The sequence below is a fragment of the Cydia pomonella genome, chromosome 19, assembly GCF_033807575.1.
Source record: "Cydia pomonella isolate Wapato2018A chromosome 19, ilCydPomo1, whole genome shotgun sequence".
NCBI lineage: Eukaryota > Metazoa > Arthropoda > Insecta > Lepidoptera > Tortricidae > Cydia > Cydia pomonella.
Window position 1 is genome coordinate 14,532,987 of NC_084721.1, and position 19,545 is coordinate 14,552,531.

General features: G+C 36.2%; 1 protein-coding gene across 1 annotated transcript; it reads left to right on the forward strand.

Annotated features, from left to right (window-relative positions):
- The first annotated feature begins 12,356 nt into the window (after positions 1-12,356).
- Positions 12,357-19,334, forward strand: LOC133528331 (uncharacterized). Its single transcript, XM_061865683.1, has 4 exons — positions 12,357-13,121; positions 13,804-13,964; positions 14,952-15,221; positions 16,680-19,334. The coding sequence occupies exons 1-4, from the start codon at positions 13,055-13,057 to the stop codon at positions 16,935-16,937; spliced, it is 756 nt and encodes a 251-aa protein (XP_061721667.1). The 5' UTR covers positions 12,357-13,054; the 3' UTR covers positions 16,938-19,334.
- Positions 19,335-19,545: the final 211 nt, after the last annotated feature.

The following is a 19,545-nucleotide window of genomic DNA, read 5'->3' on the forward strand; positions in this document are numbered from 1 at the left end:
AGGTTTGAGATTTGTACTTTATACATGACAAATGTTGTGACTTGCCAATGTGTTATTGGTCTATTGATGAAGATGTGGACCCGGGTATGTCCTTAAGTGGACCCGGGTATGTCCTTAAACTACGTCCAAAAGAGAGGTATGGGCAATGTGAATGTCATCTCGCCTTGTGTGGTAGGGCACAGCACAGCAGATGTCATTCCAGATCTAGAGCAGAACCCAATTGAGGAAGTACCTCCACCTTACAGAAAACCGCAGCCAAATAACACTTGACCCTACTCATAGTGTTGTGTTCCTGCCGGTGAGTAAGGTTGCCAGAGCTCAACGAGGGGGGGTGGGGTTAGGGTCGGCAACGCGCATGTAACTCCTCTGGAGTTGCAGGTGTACATAGGCTACGGAGACTGCTTACCATCAGGCAGGCCGTATGCTTGTTTGCCACCGACGAAGTATAAAAAAAAAAAGCTCATTTTTTTGACACCAAATTTAGGTGCGGTGCGGTGGGTCAAGTTCCCTAACATCTTCCACAATAAGCCAATGTTCTAAAAATATTTTACACTTATAGGAACAGCTTCTCTGTAACAAACTGTCGCCATCTCATTCTATCCCTTTCCATTGTTATGAAAACTTAATTCTATAATTAATTCTACAGCTGACCTTCTCAAAGGACTGCCATATGGTTTGTTGACTATTCTCGTCGTCTCCCGTGGTCCCTGGTCTCTTCTTAGCGGGGGTAGACCGGGCCAGAATGGACACCAGTACCGGTATTTATAAGGTGAAATAGCTATTTTTATATCATTTCGTATTGTGATTCGAAGACGTCAGCTGTTGGCAATGTAAGTACTTATATAAACTTTTATAATTATTAGATGCTAAACTTCGTTTTCGGTTATTTAGAGTTGTTTTTTTTTTTCGATAAAGAATCACCATATACGGCAATTTATTTCCAATTTCTTTAGTAACTAAGTCATTTAGCATTCAAATCAAGAATAATTTGTGCATTCGTGGGAGACGCTATATAATCCATATTTCGTGTTCTGCCTTTAGTACTATATCATATCATATCATTTATTCAGTAATAGGCATACATATATATCTCCTGAATTGAAAACTAGTGGTTAATACCACTAGATTCCCAATTTATACCGCTCATATTTAAAAATTGCATTTCGACAATTTCCACAGATTTCTGAGTGACAGAATCGAGCGCTCGAAATTCAAATTTCGGTCCCCTAGATCACGACGGTACCGGTCTAAATTTCCCGCGTATATAATTACAATCCTTCAAGGCTCTTCCCTAAAAGCTCTTCAATAAAATAAAAAAAGAATATTAAAAATGATTTGATTCAATTCTTAGTTAATTTAGTCATATGTTAAATAATTTTGATTGCAGTCTAATGCCCTATTCCGTACGCTTTCGATCCGGCTTTCACCGGCGCGCGCGCAGGACACGGTACAGCGCGCAGGAAGCGCGGTCCGGACGTCGAGATTGTGCGCCTGATTCCTTCCGGCGGCGCGTAAGTCGCACGCGCAGAGGTTAGTGATTTAATTTAATTTTTATAAACCATGATGACTGCGGATTGCGCGTTCACTCAAATCTAATGGGCAAGAAGTGGTGTTAAGTTTTTGTTGTTTTATTTTATTTTATCCCTAGCTATTCCCGCGTACTCTCCTCAGCCGATCGTCGCTCTTCGGGCGCGGCTGATCTTCCCCATTGCCTCGTGAGTATCGTGGGGCCTCCAGTGTAGACACACATATACTATGTATATCCCTAACTATCCCCGCGTACTCTTTTCCCTTGGACCGCCAGGTCGTCGCTCCCCGATCTTCGGGCGCGGCGATCTTTTTATTGATGATGTCGTACCCATTGCCTCGTGATGTATCATCCTGGGGCCTCCACTGAGCTGGTAATCATTATTTTATTGGGCTGAGATTTTTTGTACTACGTCGGCGGCAAAAAAAGTATAATCTGTTACGTCTATGGAAGCTTGGCAAACATGGGTCGACACTTAACTCGACATTACCTACTGTGATACCTTTGAGCCTTATTTTTACTTTTCGTACTCAGAAGTTAAGTATTAAAGTGTCGAGGAGGTTTGAACTCACGACCTTCCGTGTTTTCTGTTGATTAAAGGATGACTCACGTTAGAACGGCCCGGGTCTGGGTCAAGGCATCCGACTCTTAGTTTTCTATAGAAGGCATCACGTGCTCACCGATCATTCGTCATAGAAAATGAAGTATCGTTTGTCTGTGCCCGAACCCGAGCCGTTCTAATTCTAACGTGAGACATCCTTAAAGGGTTAAAGAACTGGGGGCCAAGTGGCAGTCGATAGTCGCTTACAGGAAACTTCAAGCGAAATTTTAATAAAATATTGAATTGTCGACCTTCAAACCTTTAAAAGAGCTTACTTCCATCAACACCGGCAACGCACTTGCTGCCCATCTGGTATTGCAGGTGTCCATGGGCGACGGTAATTGCTTACCATCAGGCAATTTGTCTGCTCGTTTTCCTCCTATATCATTAAAAAAACCGGCCAAGTGCGAGTCGGACTCGCGCACGAAGGGTTCCGTACCATTACGCAAAAAACGAAAAAAAAATCACGTTTGTTGTATGGAAGCCCCACTTAAATAGTTACTTTAATCTGTTTTTAGTATTGGTTGCTATAGCGGCAACAGAATTTTAATTATCACGGCTCATGAGATACAGCCTGGTGACAGACAGACAGACAGACAAACTGTGGAGTCTTAGTAATAGATTTTCGTATATTGACCCGCCTGTTGCTATCTTTATTGCACACGCATTACTACATATATTGCTGTCCCGCCTATGATGCCGGTTGTCAATGTCCCTGTGTGACTATGACAGCAATATAATTATGCGCGTGCAAAAGAGACAGCAACAGGCACTCTATGTACGAAAATCTATATGGAAAGCGTTTCTTCTTGATTGGCAAATGGCATCATACCTACTTACATGTAATTATGTCAACATTTTGCGATTTCAACTAATTAATAAACAAACAAGGTAAGGCAACCTTGATCAATATTGAAAAACATGTTAAATAAATACCTTATTTATAATAATTAAGTAGGTACTAAACAGGCTTACGTAAGATAACGTTAATGTTATTAACCACATATTCAAGCATATATTTAATTATGTTACTTATTTTATTAGGTATGTTATAAAATGGAATGAGGATAACATATCCAGCAGGTTTTAAAACTCCTTTTCTGTCGTTTTAAGTCATAATGTATTGTTTGTCCGCATTTTCGTTAGTCATAATTTGGTTTTTCTCAGAAACGCGTAACTTTTCAGGATTGCCATAAAACAAACCTAACCTAACCTAACCTATCTATAGGATAATCTAAGGAAATTCCTGAAAAGTTAACGGTTTCAGAGTTATGACTAATGATAATATGACTATCATTACATTAAGACTTTCAATAATTATGTCAAACAAAGGGATCCGATCGCAATACTGATACGTTGTGCGAGGAAGCCGCCAGCTCTTCGGTCACCAGTTACGTCAACCAGACGCTTCGCGATTTCTACAAAAAACTTGTGCGCGCTGGGACCCCATGGATTTTTAGACTTCCTAATTATAAATTTACTTTTTACGGCAATTATGGAATACATAACAGTAAAAAAATCTAGGTATAAAAATACATACAAGGTAAATAATACCTATGGCTATAAGTGTATTTAAAGAAACAGGAACTTTTTTTTAAATTCCGTGACTGTTTTTTTTGCTACCTACAATTACACAATAATTTGTCGTTTTGATAGTATGTAGGTACTTAGTTAAAAAAAAAATTAGCTATAATAAATATCAGTAGTTTTGATTTAAGCATATTTGTGTAAAAATAAGAATGAGAAAGATGATAGGTGAAGAAAGGTCGAAGTTTATGTTAATTTTGACGACCTGTCTGGCCTAGGAGTGACCCTGCCTATGAAGGTCCCGAGTTCAAATCCTGGTAAGGGCATTTATGTGTCTGATGAGCATGGATATTTGTTTCTGAGTCATTGATGTTTTCTATGTATTTAAGTATGGATATTATATAAATACCAATATGTCGTTGTCTAAGTACCCACAATTTTAGCTTTATTGAGCTTATTGTGGGACTTTTGTGTTTGACGTCAATTTGTGTAATAATATCCTATAATATTTATCTTATACCTTTAAACGAGCAATTCTTGTATATTCATATATATATTTCGGGGATCTCGGAAACGGCTCTAACAATTTTGATGAAATTTTCTATATGGAGGTTTTCGGGGGCGAAAAATCGATCTAGCTAAGACTTATCTCAGGGAAAACGTGCATTTCTGAGTTTTTATATGTTTTCCGAGCAAAGCTCGGTTTCCCAGATATTTTACTTATTAATTATATCCAGTACAATATGGTATGGTACAGTTGGGCGTTGTCGATATTAAGGAAAGCTAGTATGCGTAAAGTTGTACGAAAAGCATGGCGCGGCAATACGAGCCAATTCATACTTACATTTTGACATTGAAATGATATCTAAAGCATGTCTTTTTGATATCACTTGCCCGTGTTCGTCGATATTTATACGGACAACGAACAAGTACAAGCTTCGTGCACGAGCGTGAATTCAACATCATTTAGATATAATTTGATACCAAATGTCCGTTCGAATTGTCCGCGTGGTCTAAGCAAACTAAATACAAGCCACCTGTCTCGGTTCTCACGACGCATGCGCGCTTCACACGCGCTTGCCTTACGCTTCCTTCCTGTGCGTATACGCAGGTTGCGTTCGGATACTTTCTCCTCGCACTGATTTAATTTATTGAGTTAATGTCAGGTGATCTTTTTTCAATAAAGCCTAACCAGTAATATATGATCACGCGCCATATTGCGGAATTTCATTGGAACTTATTTTTTCATACTAAACTAAACTGGCCCCCTTTACATGAGAAAAACAGCGCCCTCTTGACAATGATCATATATTTCTGGTCGGGCTTTAAATCAGCCCAAGTTTATTGAGATTATTAGATCTATATACCACTTAAGTCAGAGGTTGGTTCCTTGAAAAGTTTGGCTGGTTGGACTTGTCTTCTCTCTGCTCCTGTCACGCAAAATAGGCGTCAGTTGTTTAGTTGCCGAAACGTGCCCGTGCTTCAATACAATACCACTTCAATCAGTTGGTTCATCAGATAGTTCTCTCTACTTGGATCTACTTTAGTCATTTCGTGTATACTGATAAATTCTCTGTCACGTTTACGCAATTAATAAAGTTTTTTCCTGAATTTGCCACTAACTGTCCTGTTGGTTTGCCATATATCAACTGACTGATATTCTGTTGTTGATATCATCCAGTTGGACATAATAAAATTATAAAAAAAAAACTTTTTGCCCTACAACTTTTCTTAATTGAATATGTATATTTAAACATAAATAAATATTAACAAACTAAGCAAACCTTTTACTCATCCAAAAAACAGAAATACATTATATTACCGGGATTCCAGGAGCCAGGGTCACTGACTGACTAGGCAGTTCTTGCAGTTGATATTATTTTTCATACCAGATTACTTTTACAACAGTATCCGAACATAAATCTTGGAGGGTCATACAGTGGTTGTAAGTGACACCTCATTATCGTTACCCGCGCGACCGCCTGGGAACCCGGGACATGTCCCGGCTTAAGGGACATTGAGGAAGGAAGTATTGAGTGGGTGATTGAGGTAAGTGATTTGAGGTATTGTCAGGTGGGAAGTGACGTTATGATTCATATGGAAGTAGTGATGAGACTATAATTTTGACAGATTGCTGAGTAATAGCCTGTATGGATACTCGTATGTTAGTTCCATCTATTAATTAATGCCTTAACTGGACACTAATAATTATAACAATAACCACCATGTGGGATGTTGATTCGACGATCATTGTCCCGATAGTCGTTTCAGCGAATGGTCTCATAGCGAAGAGTCTCAACCAACAATCTTGAGAGACTCTCTAGGTGGTTGGATCAAGGGTCAGATGCAGAAGGCGGAGGTTCCTCTCTCTGCAGCCCTGACCACCGGCAGCTTGGGCCTTGCCCCGCTGCTGGCGGCACCCTAGGTTAGGTTTTTATTATGTGTTTATATGTATTTTGTATTCTTTTTGTATGATTTGTTGTATTTTACTTATATATTCATATTATAAAATGCCTAATCTAAGACACACGATAAAAAAAGAGAATAATAATTCAGCCTATATACGTCCCACTGCTGGACACAGGCCTCCTCTCATGCGCGAGAGGGCTCGGGCTATAGTCCCCACGCTAGCCCAATGCGGATCGGGGACTTCACATACACCTTTCAATTTCTTCGCAGATGTATGCAGGTTTCCTCACGATGTTTTCCTTCACCGAAAAGCTTTATTTGACAGAATTTATTATACTTGTATAAAATCATAGCCGGCATAATATGGCAAATCTTTACGTTAACTTAAGTATTCAAATGATGGTCCCTATGGCAGTTCCTTCAAGTCTCTATAAGTTGGGCTTAATTGAAATAATAATTGAAGAAATATGTTTTTGTCGTATTTTTATTACTCAAATAGTACATTTCAAACAAATTAATATGCTACACTTCAAAAAAAATGACATATTTTATGTGACAGCTACTCCATATAAAAATGAACTGTCATCGGAACCATCATTCCACGCGAGAGTAAGCAGCTTTTATTCGAGGACACATTTTTGACACGTAATTTAGCATATGCAGTTTAATACAGACAAATCAATAAAATATTGGCAAAGTTCACACAAATTGACAAAGCCCCACAGCCCACAGTAAGCTTAAGAAGGCTAGTATTGTGGGTACTCAGACATCCATAAATATATTATTAAAATAATACATACATAGAAAACACCCATGACTCAGGAACAAATATCTGTGCTCACCACAATAGTACATTGTGCAACGAGGAGGGTAAGTGATATTTTGGTATCGTGGGTGGTAGAGAATTAAAGACCCGAGGTTGCAATATTCTTACCCCCGGAGTTACACACAATGTTTTTCATCGCACTTGCGAAGAAAAAACTAAATTTTAAGCGAAATAATTCTTAAATACGATGACATTTCAAACATTCGTCCGCCATATTGTCATTCTTTGACAGCCACGATTGAAAATTATGATTGAAATTAAATATTTTTAATCATAAACAAACATATCAAATTATTAACGCCAGTATTTTTAAAGTAAAACTCATTTACATTTAAATTTAAATTTGTGGTTTCTATGAATTCGTGACATAATTTAAAAAAAAGTTATAAATACAACAACAATATAGGCCTTTGTCCTTCAGTACACCTGCTTGAAATGAGATCTTTTTCGAGCAAGTGTGATGAAAAAATAATTGCCCTTATCGGGATTCGAACCCAAACCATCGGCGTCATAGGCAGGGTTAATCACCCTTATTCAAAAAGATTGAACAATGAACCCTTTTCTTAAGCTTGCAGAAAATCTCAAGCAGCTACATTTCTTACAGAAAACGTTTCTTTGTCATTTCTGGCCGCTAAACGTTCTATTGTTGTCCTGTCTTAGGTCGTCTTTTGTTTTAACGTTGTTTGAACTGGGTATCGTGGGAATTAGGGGGGCATTGTTTGTCATATCGTGTGTCTTAGGATGGCGCCGAATTTATTTCCTGTCTCATGTTTTTATGGACAGCTAAGCATGAATATTTTTTATAGAATAGGTATGTACATTCGCTATTAGATATATGGGAGCGACCAAGGTGCGCACAAACACACCTCTATTGTCAAGACGTATGCGCAAGAGTGCATGTTCAGATATTTTTGAGCTCCTCGGCTGCTACGGTATATCTGATGGCGACTGTACCTACAGTCTTTGTATTTATCGGTCCATAGTTATTAACATTTACTCTCTAGTTTTGTATTTATAGTTTATTTTTAAATAATATTAACACCATATAATACCTATATGAAAAAAAGTTTATGATAAAAACATTGTAATATCTTGTTGTTTACGTTCATTTCTCACCATCGTATGAAAGTAAAATTCTCATACAATAGGGTTGTTTCCAATTTTTTGAAACGCTTGTATTACGTTCTATATTAACTAAAAGTTGCCCTAAAATTCAACTTTTATACAAAAAACGGCTTTAAATATGTTAAATTAACAAAATATATTTTGACAGATTCTTTCGCGCCCAAAACGCTCTTTGAAAATTGTGTGACGTCACAGTTTACGGTTTGACACATAACTACATACACACGTAGATGATACGAACTGTCAACTGACATTTGTCATTTGTTGTTTATCCCCTAACTGTCAACAGTGTCAATCCGAGAGTTTGAAGTCATCAGAATCTTCAATGACGTTTCGAGTTTGGTCACGTGACGTGTGCCAGAAGATATTTTAAATTTAATATTTACAAAAATATGGTTATTACAGGTCCCCTAAAAGTAGTTTAACATGTTCTTATAATCCAAAAGAATTTATTGGGATACAATTCTGCCCTAAGATTTGTAGATGGAAACAACCCTATTAGCATATAGTAAAACATAGTTGTTTTTTTTATTACAAAAAAATTTTTTTTCTTACTTCTAGCGATTTAAAAGCAAGGCACTTTGGCACTAGTCTAATCAGTCACGGAACTTTTTCACATATACTCGTAATTATGGCAAACCCTGAAGCCATATTTATGTTTTTTTTTTTCGATTTACGTCACCATAATGTCCGTAGAGATAATTATAAATGCAAAAAGATGCGTCTAAAGATTACACGTCGCGTGCTTGCTTGTCATTAGGGTGTGTCCACACGTGAACCGAGTTTGGATTATATTTAATTACGCTTTGGACAGACAAGAAAAAGGAAAAATAATATATGACTGGTTTTAGGATATGAGTAGCAAAATTCTATGTGATGTTATAAAATAACAAGATATTGTGCGGTTGACGAATTTTCTTTTTTAGGGGTGTTTTTGTATTGGAGATATTTACGGTCCGATACTACGATCCGATACCGTAAATACACTATTTTACAAATGTACGTATATATTTAAAATAAAATATATTACGTACATTTGTAAAATAGTATATTTACGGTCCGATTCGAAGAATGAGATACGATAACGATAAGTTCTGGTTTAGATAATTTCTCATTAAGATATCGTTTGTATGTCGTATAATTGACAGAAGCAGACGAATTCGGGCAACGATTGTCACTTTGACGTTAGAAATATCGTAGATAGATCTAATATATTAATATAGTAGGTATATACTATATACCTACTATATTTGAAGATAGCCCAATTATCATTTTAAGATTTGATTACCTGTACCCTGTACGCCAGTGTATTTATGCTTCTTTGAGGCAATTTCTCAAACTTACTACCGTTTTCTTAAACGACTAATATTATACTCTATTAATTTATTGCCGTGGATTTGACTATTCGTAAAGTACCTAAAAATTAGTCGAATACGGTTTTTATGGGCTCCAGGTTATAAAGTTGTACTAATAACGTTCTATGGGCGGCAGTGTAGAAAAAGTCAGTTACTGCACGAGGCCAGAAAACCGACAGATGCCGGCCGGTACGGCACGACAGCTTGCTTGGCCGTTACCTACTTTACGTTCAAAACTGGAGCATATTATTAGTCAGCGTCTTTGGATATCATTTTTTTTTAATTTTACAAGCTTTTATTTAACTTGCTATATTTGTATGAATGTATTGTATGTTAGCTGTAATGAGCTGAAACTTTACATACTCGGGTAAGTTGGATGACTATGTAATATTATGGTACCATCGATATGTAATATTATGGTAGGTCGAAGACAAGGTTTTATGTTATTTATCTAATTCAGTTTTTAGTAGGTATGTATTCTGTAAAATTAATCCAAATCAATTTATTATCATGCAACAAACACTTCGGGTCTTAAATAATTTGAACAATCATGTTACCAGAAAGGGGTTAAACGAGAATGAATCCTTGATTCTCTAATTGGAATTAACATTAAAACGTAACCATATGTTTTATACATGATATGGCTTTTTCATTCTTTAACCAATTCAATTTGACTCTTAATCCAAAGTATTACGATCCAAAACAACACAACAGAATGCTGTCGAAGTCTGATCAGTGATCACTTTCAGTACTTATGTTTGCATTTGCATATTAATCTAAACATGTAAGACAAAATCAACCTATTGCTTCATACAATAAAGTTTACAGTTAACTAAATGCCGAAAGGAGATGAGAGCTTGCCAAAGTTACAAACTCCCTATCCAATTAAACGTCTTAAAGGAAACCATTCGATTGTTCCAAATTCGAATTCAAATTGCCCGTCATGCTGGCCGAAAAGGAACCGTGAATTGACAAGTTTAAATTTCTTAGGTTGATTGACTTTTTGTGGCTCACTTCCGGGTTTCAAAATTCGAATGTGGAATTTTCGCTTGACTTGTCTTTCGAAATTGATATTAGGATCTTAGGTGGCTATTACGTCGTATGTCGTCCGGTTGTTCAGTGAAGTGTGCGTTGTTAATAACTTCATTCGTAAATATAATGAGGAGGACTGATCGTTTTCTGTTTGTCTTGAGGTTTTCTGGTCTGGTGGTAATGATCGAATTTATCACAAGTTAATGACTTTATTACTTGGAAAGGTCGATATTTGCAAGAATATTTCGACGGGTAAAATTTATTGATTATTTTTCGTTACAAACTAAACAAGTAGTTTCAAATATAGAATGTCAACGAATACACATACTGAACGTTATGTGAGGCTTTTTTTTAGTAACGATAGAAATAGTCAACTGCATTTCTCTCCGAAAGGATTTGTGTATTTTTAATTGTTTTTACTTTCTAGTTTTTGTAAAAACTATGTAATTATGATGCCGATGAAATAGTATCAATGATTAATTTGTTATCAACGTCAGAATTATTTTATATTCATTTTTATCTGTATTTGATTTTTGTTTTTCAATCGAAATGCAATCAAAATCACCCCGTAAATTAATAAACGAATTAAAACGAATTACCGTACCAAAGTCTGCTTATCCAAACAAAATGCCGACCAATCACGATTTTGTGAATTCAAAATTTAAATCCCAGTACAGAAAACCAATAGCTTGTACATACACGGCTAAAACGCAGTTACATGTGTGCACACACACACACACACATGTGGTACTGTAGGTATTGCGAACGGCTAGCCGCCTGCCGTGGGGTGGGGGGTGGTGGTGGAGATGCGTTTTTGTGCATATAGTGCATGTAAAAGTGCGTGAGTCGATATTCTATTGGGATTAGCGAATTCCATAGATTAGGGAGGTTGTGTTGTGTTGGTTTGTGTTTTTGGTTTAGAATGTACCTTTATCTTTCAATTTGCGAATTTATGATTAGATTTTCTTGGCGGTCAAAAACAAATAATCTATTTGAGTTCGGTAAACGATGCGTACTAAAAATATAGCAGCTGAATATCAAGTGACTAGCTAAGCCTCTGCGGATATAAAAATACATATCTACGTCTAAACTTTTTAAAATAATTATTCACATTTGTTAACATTGCCCACAATGCCCACGCTTCTTGTAAGACGTTATTAGATTCGATTTTAATATGCCTATAGTAATTTCAAAACCTACGCTTTCCTGTCCAGCAATTTCTGTTCGCCCCTAAAAGGCTAGTTCGTACTGCAGTCGCTTTGTTTGTTAAGCCGTAAAGGACCAACTCGCATCCATAGGCCGTGAGTGCTGTAATTTCTCGCATATCTAGAGCCAGTTTTGCTTACAACGAACGCATGTCTACAGCTAACTTTATACGTCGGATTTTAAAGGACTTATTTGCTGGGAGTTTGTATAGATATAAAGAATTAGTGGCTCATGAATTTTGAGTGGTTTAGTTTTCAGGTTCCATCGAACTCTCATATAGAGTAGTTTTACATGTAAAGTTGGCAAAACTGAATTCATAAGTCGGTAAAATGCTCGCACGTCTAGAGCTAGCTTTATATCCGGCTGTAAAAGACCAACGCGCTCATGTAGAGGTATCTTTACCTTAAGCCTTATGCGCGCATGGACACACTGGGGCCCAGTTCTCGAACGGTATTACACTAATATTATTAGTCCAGGAACTGTCAAGTCGTATGGGTTACCATGGCAACACACTAATAATATTAGACTAATATCATTCGAGAAATGGAGCCTTGGATCCACAAATCATAAAGGACCAGGGGCCCATTTCTCGAACGGTATTAAACTAATATTATTAGTCCACGAACGGTCAAATTCTATATGCTTCCAAGGCAACACACTAATAATATTAGTCTAATACTATTCGAGAAATAGGCCCCTGTTGAGTTACTTTTTAAATTCGGACAAGCCTTAATACGTGCATTTTCGCACGGAAAAAAATATTTTTTACAATACTACCAGAATGTATAGTAAATGGGAATTTGTTCTTGTAACAAATTTTGCGTTCTCCTAACATTTTTTTCTGTTCAGCCAACCATTGGATTTGGTGCGATTACAATTCGTTTGTAACGGGCAATGTTCAATTCTAGTAACTTGAAAGCTTGTAAAGGTTAAGATCTAAATGTTATATCAACAATACTCAAGGGATAGTTACAATAGAATCGTCGTCTTTACAATTCCCATCGTTGTCGCAGCTATATAAAAATACGATACTACAAGAATGTGTAGTAAGCGGAAATTTGTTCTGCTAACTAATTTAACGTTCCCTTTACTAATTTTATTGTACGACCAACTATTTTGATGTGGTAGCGATTTCAATTCGTTTGTAACGGGCAATGTTCAATTCTAGTAACTTGAAAGCTTGTAAGGAATAGTATCTAAATGTTTACACCAACAATACTCAAAGTAAGTTACATTATACTATTGTTGTTATTAGTGTTATTACAATACGGATCGTTGCGTCTGGGAGAGCGGAGGGGCGCGGGAGGCGCGCGGGGCGGTTTCAAACAGTATGGCGCTGATCGTGACCAATCGTACTTACGTCGCCCGCGCAAAAGTAGTGACAGGCAGTTATAGATTTACTTTGCAGTGAAAATAACAAAAGAAAAACTTGTGTCTTACTGAAAATGGACGAAGACATCGCGCAAATATTGCATGAGTGGGGTCTGTCAGAATACTACGAGATATTCAAACGTAAGTCTTGTTTCCATTTTTTTATATTCAAATGTATTATCTGTACATTTTTTTCTTTTGTGCCGTATTCTAATTTTAAAATGCCTACATAGACAATACATTAAAAACACAATCTATCTCAAACATACTCCAACACGGAACAAAAATCAATCAACCGATATTGAGGTTGTATGTACCTATTGGAGTTACATGTGAATAATTTTCAAGCAAGTTCTGATATTTCTGATTCAGTTGTTTGTCGTGTCTAAACATGTTTTAAAGTTATAATATGGCCCAGTGTGTCTGTTTGTCTGTTACTTCACGCTTTAACGCTGAACCGATTTAGATGACATTTGGTATGGAGATAGTTAGAGTCCCGGGGAAGGAAATAGGATAGTTTTTATTCCAGAAATCGTGATTTAAGGGGGTGGAAGTTTGTATTAGAAATGACTTATTCCACGTAGATTAAGTCGTGGGCAAAAGCTAGTAGGTATAATAATATGCCTCCTACTAGTCCTACTGGGTAGTAAGTAATATTCCCAGCACCTTGTCAAATCTACCGCATCGGCACCGTTGCCGTTGCAGAGGTAGGGTAGTTTTCGTCCACATGTGTCAGTTTTCCTTATGTATATATTTATTTATATTCAAGTACTTTCCAAAAGCTTAATAGAAAGAAAGGGTTAAGTTTTGTTTGTATTTACAGAAAATAAGATCACCCTCAAAACATTCAACATATTGGATCAGGGAATGATACAAGAACTGATTAAACCAATTGGAGACAGAGCCACATTCATAAGCAACTTAAATATTTGGAAACAAATATCAAATGATGATGATGATGATTTCTCTCTTAGTCTCAGTCAGGTACCTATCTGTTTCAATATTTAGATAATTTAATAATATGACGTTGCATTATTGAAATAAATAATTATTATGGGACAGTCTTACACAAACAGACCTAGTCCCACAGCACAGAATAAATAATAGTATTTCATACAGAATGGCCAGGCTATGCCCGCCCCAATCTGAATTACCTCACCCCACGGAGGCCAATTAGCGTTTGTCTCGGACTTTTGCCATAGTTCTATTGAGCCTGGGGTCCGCTCGGCAACCTAATCCCAATAATTGGTGTAGGCACTATTTTTACGAAAGTGACTGCCATCTGATCGTCCAACCCAGACAGGAAACTAGGACTTGTTGGGATTAGGTCAGGTTTCTCACGATGTTTTCCGTCACTGAAAAGCGACTGGTAAATATCAAATGAAAACTCATTGGTACGAGTCGGGGTTTGAACCCAAGACCTCCAGATTGAAAGTTTGATGTCTTACCGCCAGGCCACCAGCACTTATTACTATAATAGATAGATATGCCTAAATAAATACTTAAATACATAGAAAACAACTATAACTCAGGAACAAATTTTACTGCCTAGTAATAATACAACATTTTTCACCACGCCACTGCGAAAAATACAAGTTATAAAATATTAAAAATTTAAGCCAAATTCATGCTTTCAAAATTATATAATTCTAAATCATCTCTTTAAAGTCCATCCTACCAGATAATGTAAAGAAACAAGTCAAAACTTACTTTCCCCACATCATGCGGATAAAATGCGTTTTTCTCCTCCGCTTTCTAAGGGATAAAGAACGTTCCGAGGTGGAGTGGTGAATTTTTTTTAAACTTTATAGATCTAAGACTCTTGGAATTATTTTATGAACGTAACAATGCTATCTTTATACAAAACGACCTAAGATCCGTGAGTTCCCTAGGTACATTACGGTTAGGTATGAAAGGGTTCATGTAAATATGTTTTTTATACAAGGGGCTAATTAACTTGTGTTTTTTTAGGGGAGCAAATCGGACATTAATGTCGATGTGTTGAATGAGAAACACAGAAACGTACCACCAATAAAGAATATTACCAACTTCCAAAGCAGTCAAGATGGATCCCCTTCTGACAGTAGCGTCAACACATCAATTAATCTACCACCAGTAAAGGACCTTACCAACGAAATCGAACAGTTGACAAGTGAGGTGTACACTATTCAAAATGTATCCCCTTCTGGCAGCAGCTCAACAAATGTGTTAATAACATATACTCCAAAGCTTAAACGACAAGTAAGATTTTTTAAGTTTCTCAAACATATAGTTGTGCTGGGTGAAATCTAAAACGTGTTTCAAGATAATCAAACCTGAATATATTCATAATTTTTAACAACTTTACTATGGGGTCAACTTTGTAAATTTACAATAAATAAAACTTTCTCATACCTTTCTTATCCTTGACCTTTTCTATGAAACTGTTCAATTTTTTTTACTTACAAAGTTGATCCCATAGTAAAAGTTGTTCAAAATCATTAATGGGATTAGGTTTTATTATCTTGTATAACATTTTAGATTTCACCCGGTATTTACCATAGGCAACTACATTTTCTGTCACCAAAGTTTAGATTTGCCACCTAATTTGTATCCCCTAATTATAATATCTGCCTACAACAAATATATCTGTGACCATTTTAATTGAAACGGTCACCAAATCTGAAACGCCTAACTAATGGATATTTGCACCCAAATTAAAACTTCAATCACTAGATTTGTATAACCAGAATAGTAGATCTATCACCAAAAAATAATAATAAAAAACCTGTAAAAATACAAAAAAAAAAGAAAATAGTTTTCACAGACTCAAGATACGTGCGACGACGTGCGAAACGAGGCGAGGAGAAGTGTGTTAGGTTAACTGAGAACAAAGCGTGCGTGCCGCGGCAGCGGTCGGTAAACACCAGAACCGACTTCTGGTGGTACAATTTTGTTGCAGATCTATTTATTTGGTGATCGATTAACGCGGTTTACACACTGCTGCAGTTTCCGCATGCGGTGACGGTGTGCGAACGAGATAGCGCTGTCACGCTTACACACCGTTGCCACATCCGGTTGCGGCGCCAGTATGATAACCTAAAGCACACCCTTTATATAAAGTGATCAAATAGTTCGTCACACCATATATTTTGTATGGTGTGACGAACTATTTGGCTACTCTAGCTCTTACAATATATTTGATGCTGACTGTACATCATTGTCGGTTGTCAATAAAGTCTATTTATGTATGACTTTTTATAGCAACAACGGCTTATTATGTACTTTTGACTTGAAAATGACTGTACATCATTGTCGGTTGTCAATAAAATCTATTTATGTATGACTTTTTATGGCAACAACGGCTTATTATGTACTTTTGACTTGAAAATGACTGTACATCATTGTCGGTTGTCAATAAAGTCTATTTATGTATGACTTTTTATGGCAACAACGGCTTATTATGTACTTTTGACTTGAAAATGACTGTACATCATTGTCGGTTGTCAATAAAGTCTATTTATAAATGACTTTTTATGGCAACAACGCCTTATTATGTACCTTTGACTTGAAAATGACTGTACATCATTGTCGGTTGTCAATAAAGTCTATTTGTAAATGATTTTTTATGGCAGCAACGCCTTATTATGTACCTGTAACTTGAAAATAACACAAATTAACTTCGAGCCAACTTCAACACTGCAATAAATTTGGTTACAGGCACTGCTGGACATATTAAATAAATCTGCAAAGGGTAGAAGCTTGCTGAATTTACACAAAGAAGAAGGAATGTTGTCAAGCAATAGCAGAAGGAAGCTTTGCAATATTATCGTGGAAGATCTATTGTTAGAAGACCCTGATGTGAGGGTAACACATGAGACGCTTCTTAGTATCGCTAATAAAATTAGAAACATTTTTCCAAAGGAGAATATAACCTATGATAATAACATTGGACAATTTAAAAAACAACACAATTAAAATGTCTGCGTCTGAAATATTGTGCTTCTTGAGATACTTTGGGCTACTCGTAGGTGATTTTATTCCATGCAGTGATTACATCTGGGAGTTATACATAGTGTTAAGGAAAATAATTGATATAGTTACATCTAATGCCGTTCACAAAGATAATTGTGATTTACTACAGTCTTTAGTTACAGAACACCATCAATTATATCTAACGTACAGTAAAAAGACTTTCAACTCCTAAATTTCATTTTTTAACGCATTATAATGATATGTTACAGAAGTTCGGTCCTTTAGTGTCAATATGGTTAATGCGTTATGAAGCCAAACATCGTTTATCGAAATTGGCTGCAAATGTGTCTAGTAACAGAAAAAATCCATGCAAAACTTTGGCAATCGAGCATTAGTTACAATTAAATGAAACCTTTTTAACTGGTCTAGATGAGATCTTCGAATTTGGAATTAAAAAAACAGTAACTGATAATACTGAACGAAAAATAAGACAATCTCTAACCTTATCATCTCACCCTCTTTACCAAGTTAGTTGGGTTTCTATAAAAGGAACTAAGTACTCTAAAAATATGGTTATTACTTAAGATATATATGTGATGGCCTCTTACCAATGTTTGGTTTAATTGAGTGTATTTATGTAATGTTTGAAAATAAAACCATTATTTTTGAATTCAGTTTATTCAAGACTTTGTTTTTTGATGAGAGGCTTTATTGCTACGATGTAGAACTGACTGATAATATATTATTTTGTAATTATGACACAATTTATTCATAATATATTCCAAATACTAAGTCAGTAACATCTAATAATAGGACAAAAATTGTTCTAAGATCTCCTGTATGAATAATACGCCAAAGTACGTTTATTATTGTATGTACATTTTATTCTTACCGTCAATTCGTGCAACATTGCCTACGATGCCTTCCTCTGCCTGGCTTGAAAAACGGTGATTCTCTGTCTACTGAATATACATTTAATTCTTAATAATGGCCGCCTTTCTCCCATATCAGGAGTAAGGCATTTTCAAGCCATGCAGATTAAGCATCGTAGGCGTTAGGAGTAGACTATACAGGCGGCCAAAAAAGAACTAGATTCCCGTTGGCTGTAAGGGGCCATTACCCACCGCCGCCGCTTAATCGCCATGCAAAAACCCAAAACACAAATCAATCTGAGAAGTTCCAAAACCATCTAGGGAGGATGGTTGGGTCCCAAAACCTTACAGCCAACGGGAATCTAGTTCTTTTTTGGCCGCCTGTATATTATACACTAATGAGAAACTCTATTTTTACGATATAAGTATAACTAGGCATTTTTATTCTGTCATGTGCTGTAATGTACCTACTAGTACTAAGTAATTATCGCAGACTTATCAACCCGACACCCAATGTGATCAAAATAAAGCATTGAAATTAGAACTGTACATGACGTGGCAAATATTATAGTGTATATTTAAATACAGTGGTAGTCGTATACTGTATTTGAAATTATTGATATTTGAATATTACCGAAGTGAATAATTATTATTAACCCAATCTATTTTAACACCAGTGAGATCAGCGGAATGCTCTATTCCGCCTAACTATCAATGATTCCAATTAGACCAGTGGAATGGAGTAATCCGCTGATGTTATCGGTAGGGTGATATAATCAGTTGGTGATATTCAAATATCGATCCCCTGTTATTTTTGAATGTGGTATTAAGTATATTAAAAATTATAACAAGGATATAACGTATCACTTCAATGTAGAACTGATTTATCTATTTGATTAGAATTTTGTTATCAGTTGTTACCATATACCCAATACTTAACTTTTTAAGTAGATTCTATCGCGTGTATTATTTAACTAATATCCATTCCGACGTTTTGAGTACTATCCTGCACTCGTTGCCACGGAAGTGCCGTAGACGTCAGACGCCCGTGACGTGACCACGAGTGCAAGAAAAGAGTACTCGAAACGTCGGAATGGATAATAGTTAAATATATACGCGATATAATCCGTTTAAATTGAATTATTTCGTTGATTAACAATCGCGGTAACTATTAGGGATATAAGTACACTGTTTAGGGAGGAGTGATATTATTACTTAGTTACAGTCGCCATCAGATACATCGGTGCAGCCAAGGTAATCAAGGCGATAAAGTGCATGTTCAGACATTTTTGAGTACCTTGGCCGCTCCGATATATTACAGTCGCCAACAGATATATTGGAGCGGCCAAGTTGATCACAAAACAACGTCTTTATTGTCAAAGCGATATAGTGCACGTCCAGATATTTATAGGTACCTTGGCCGCTCCGATATATTTGATGGCAACTGTACAATGTAAAACCTTTTTTCTATAAATGTGACTCACAATCAGTTTTGTTGCCTATTAATATAAAATAATGATTGATTTCATTTGAAGTTTTTTTAAACTAGAAGTTTCCCAACTTTAGGAACCTGTTTTGTTCAAATTGTGAAATAGGTTAAGGTGACTACATTATAATTATTTAAGCTTTTCATAACATAAAATTAATATTGTATAGAAAATACTCTACAGTTAATATTGAACTACATCGCATTTATTATAACGCATAATAATTAATATATGTACATAATTATGTCTACT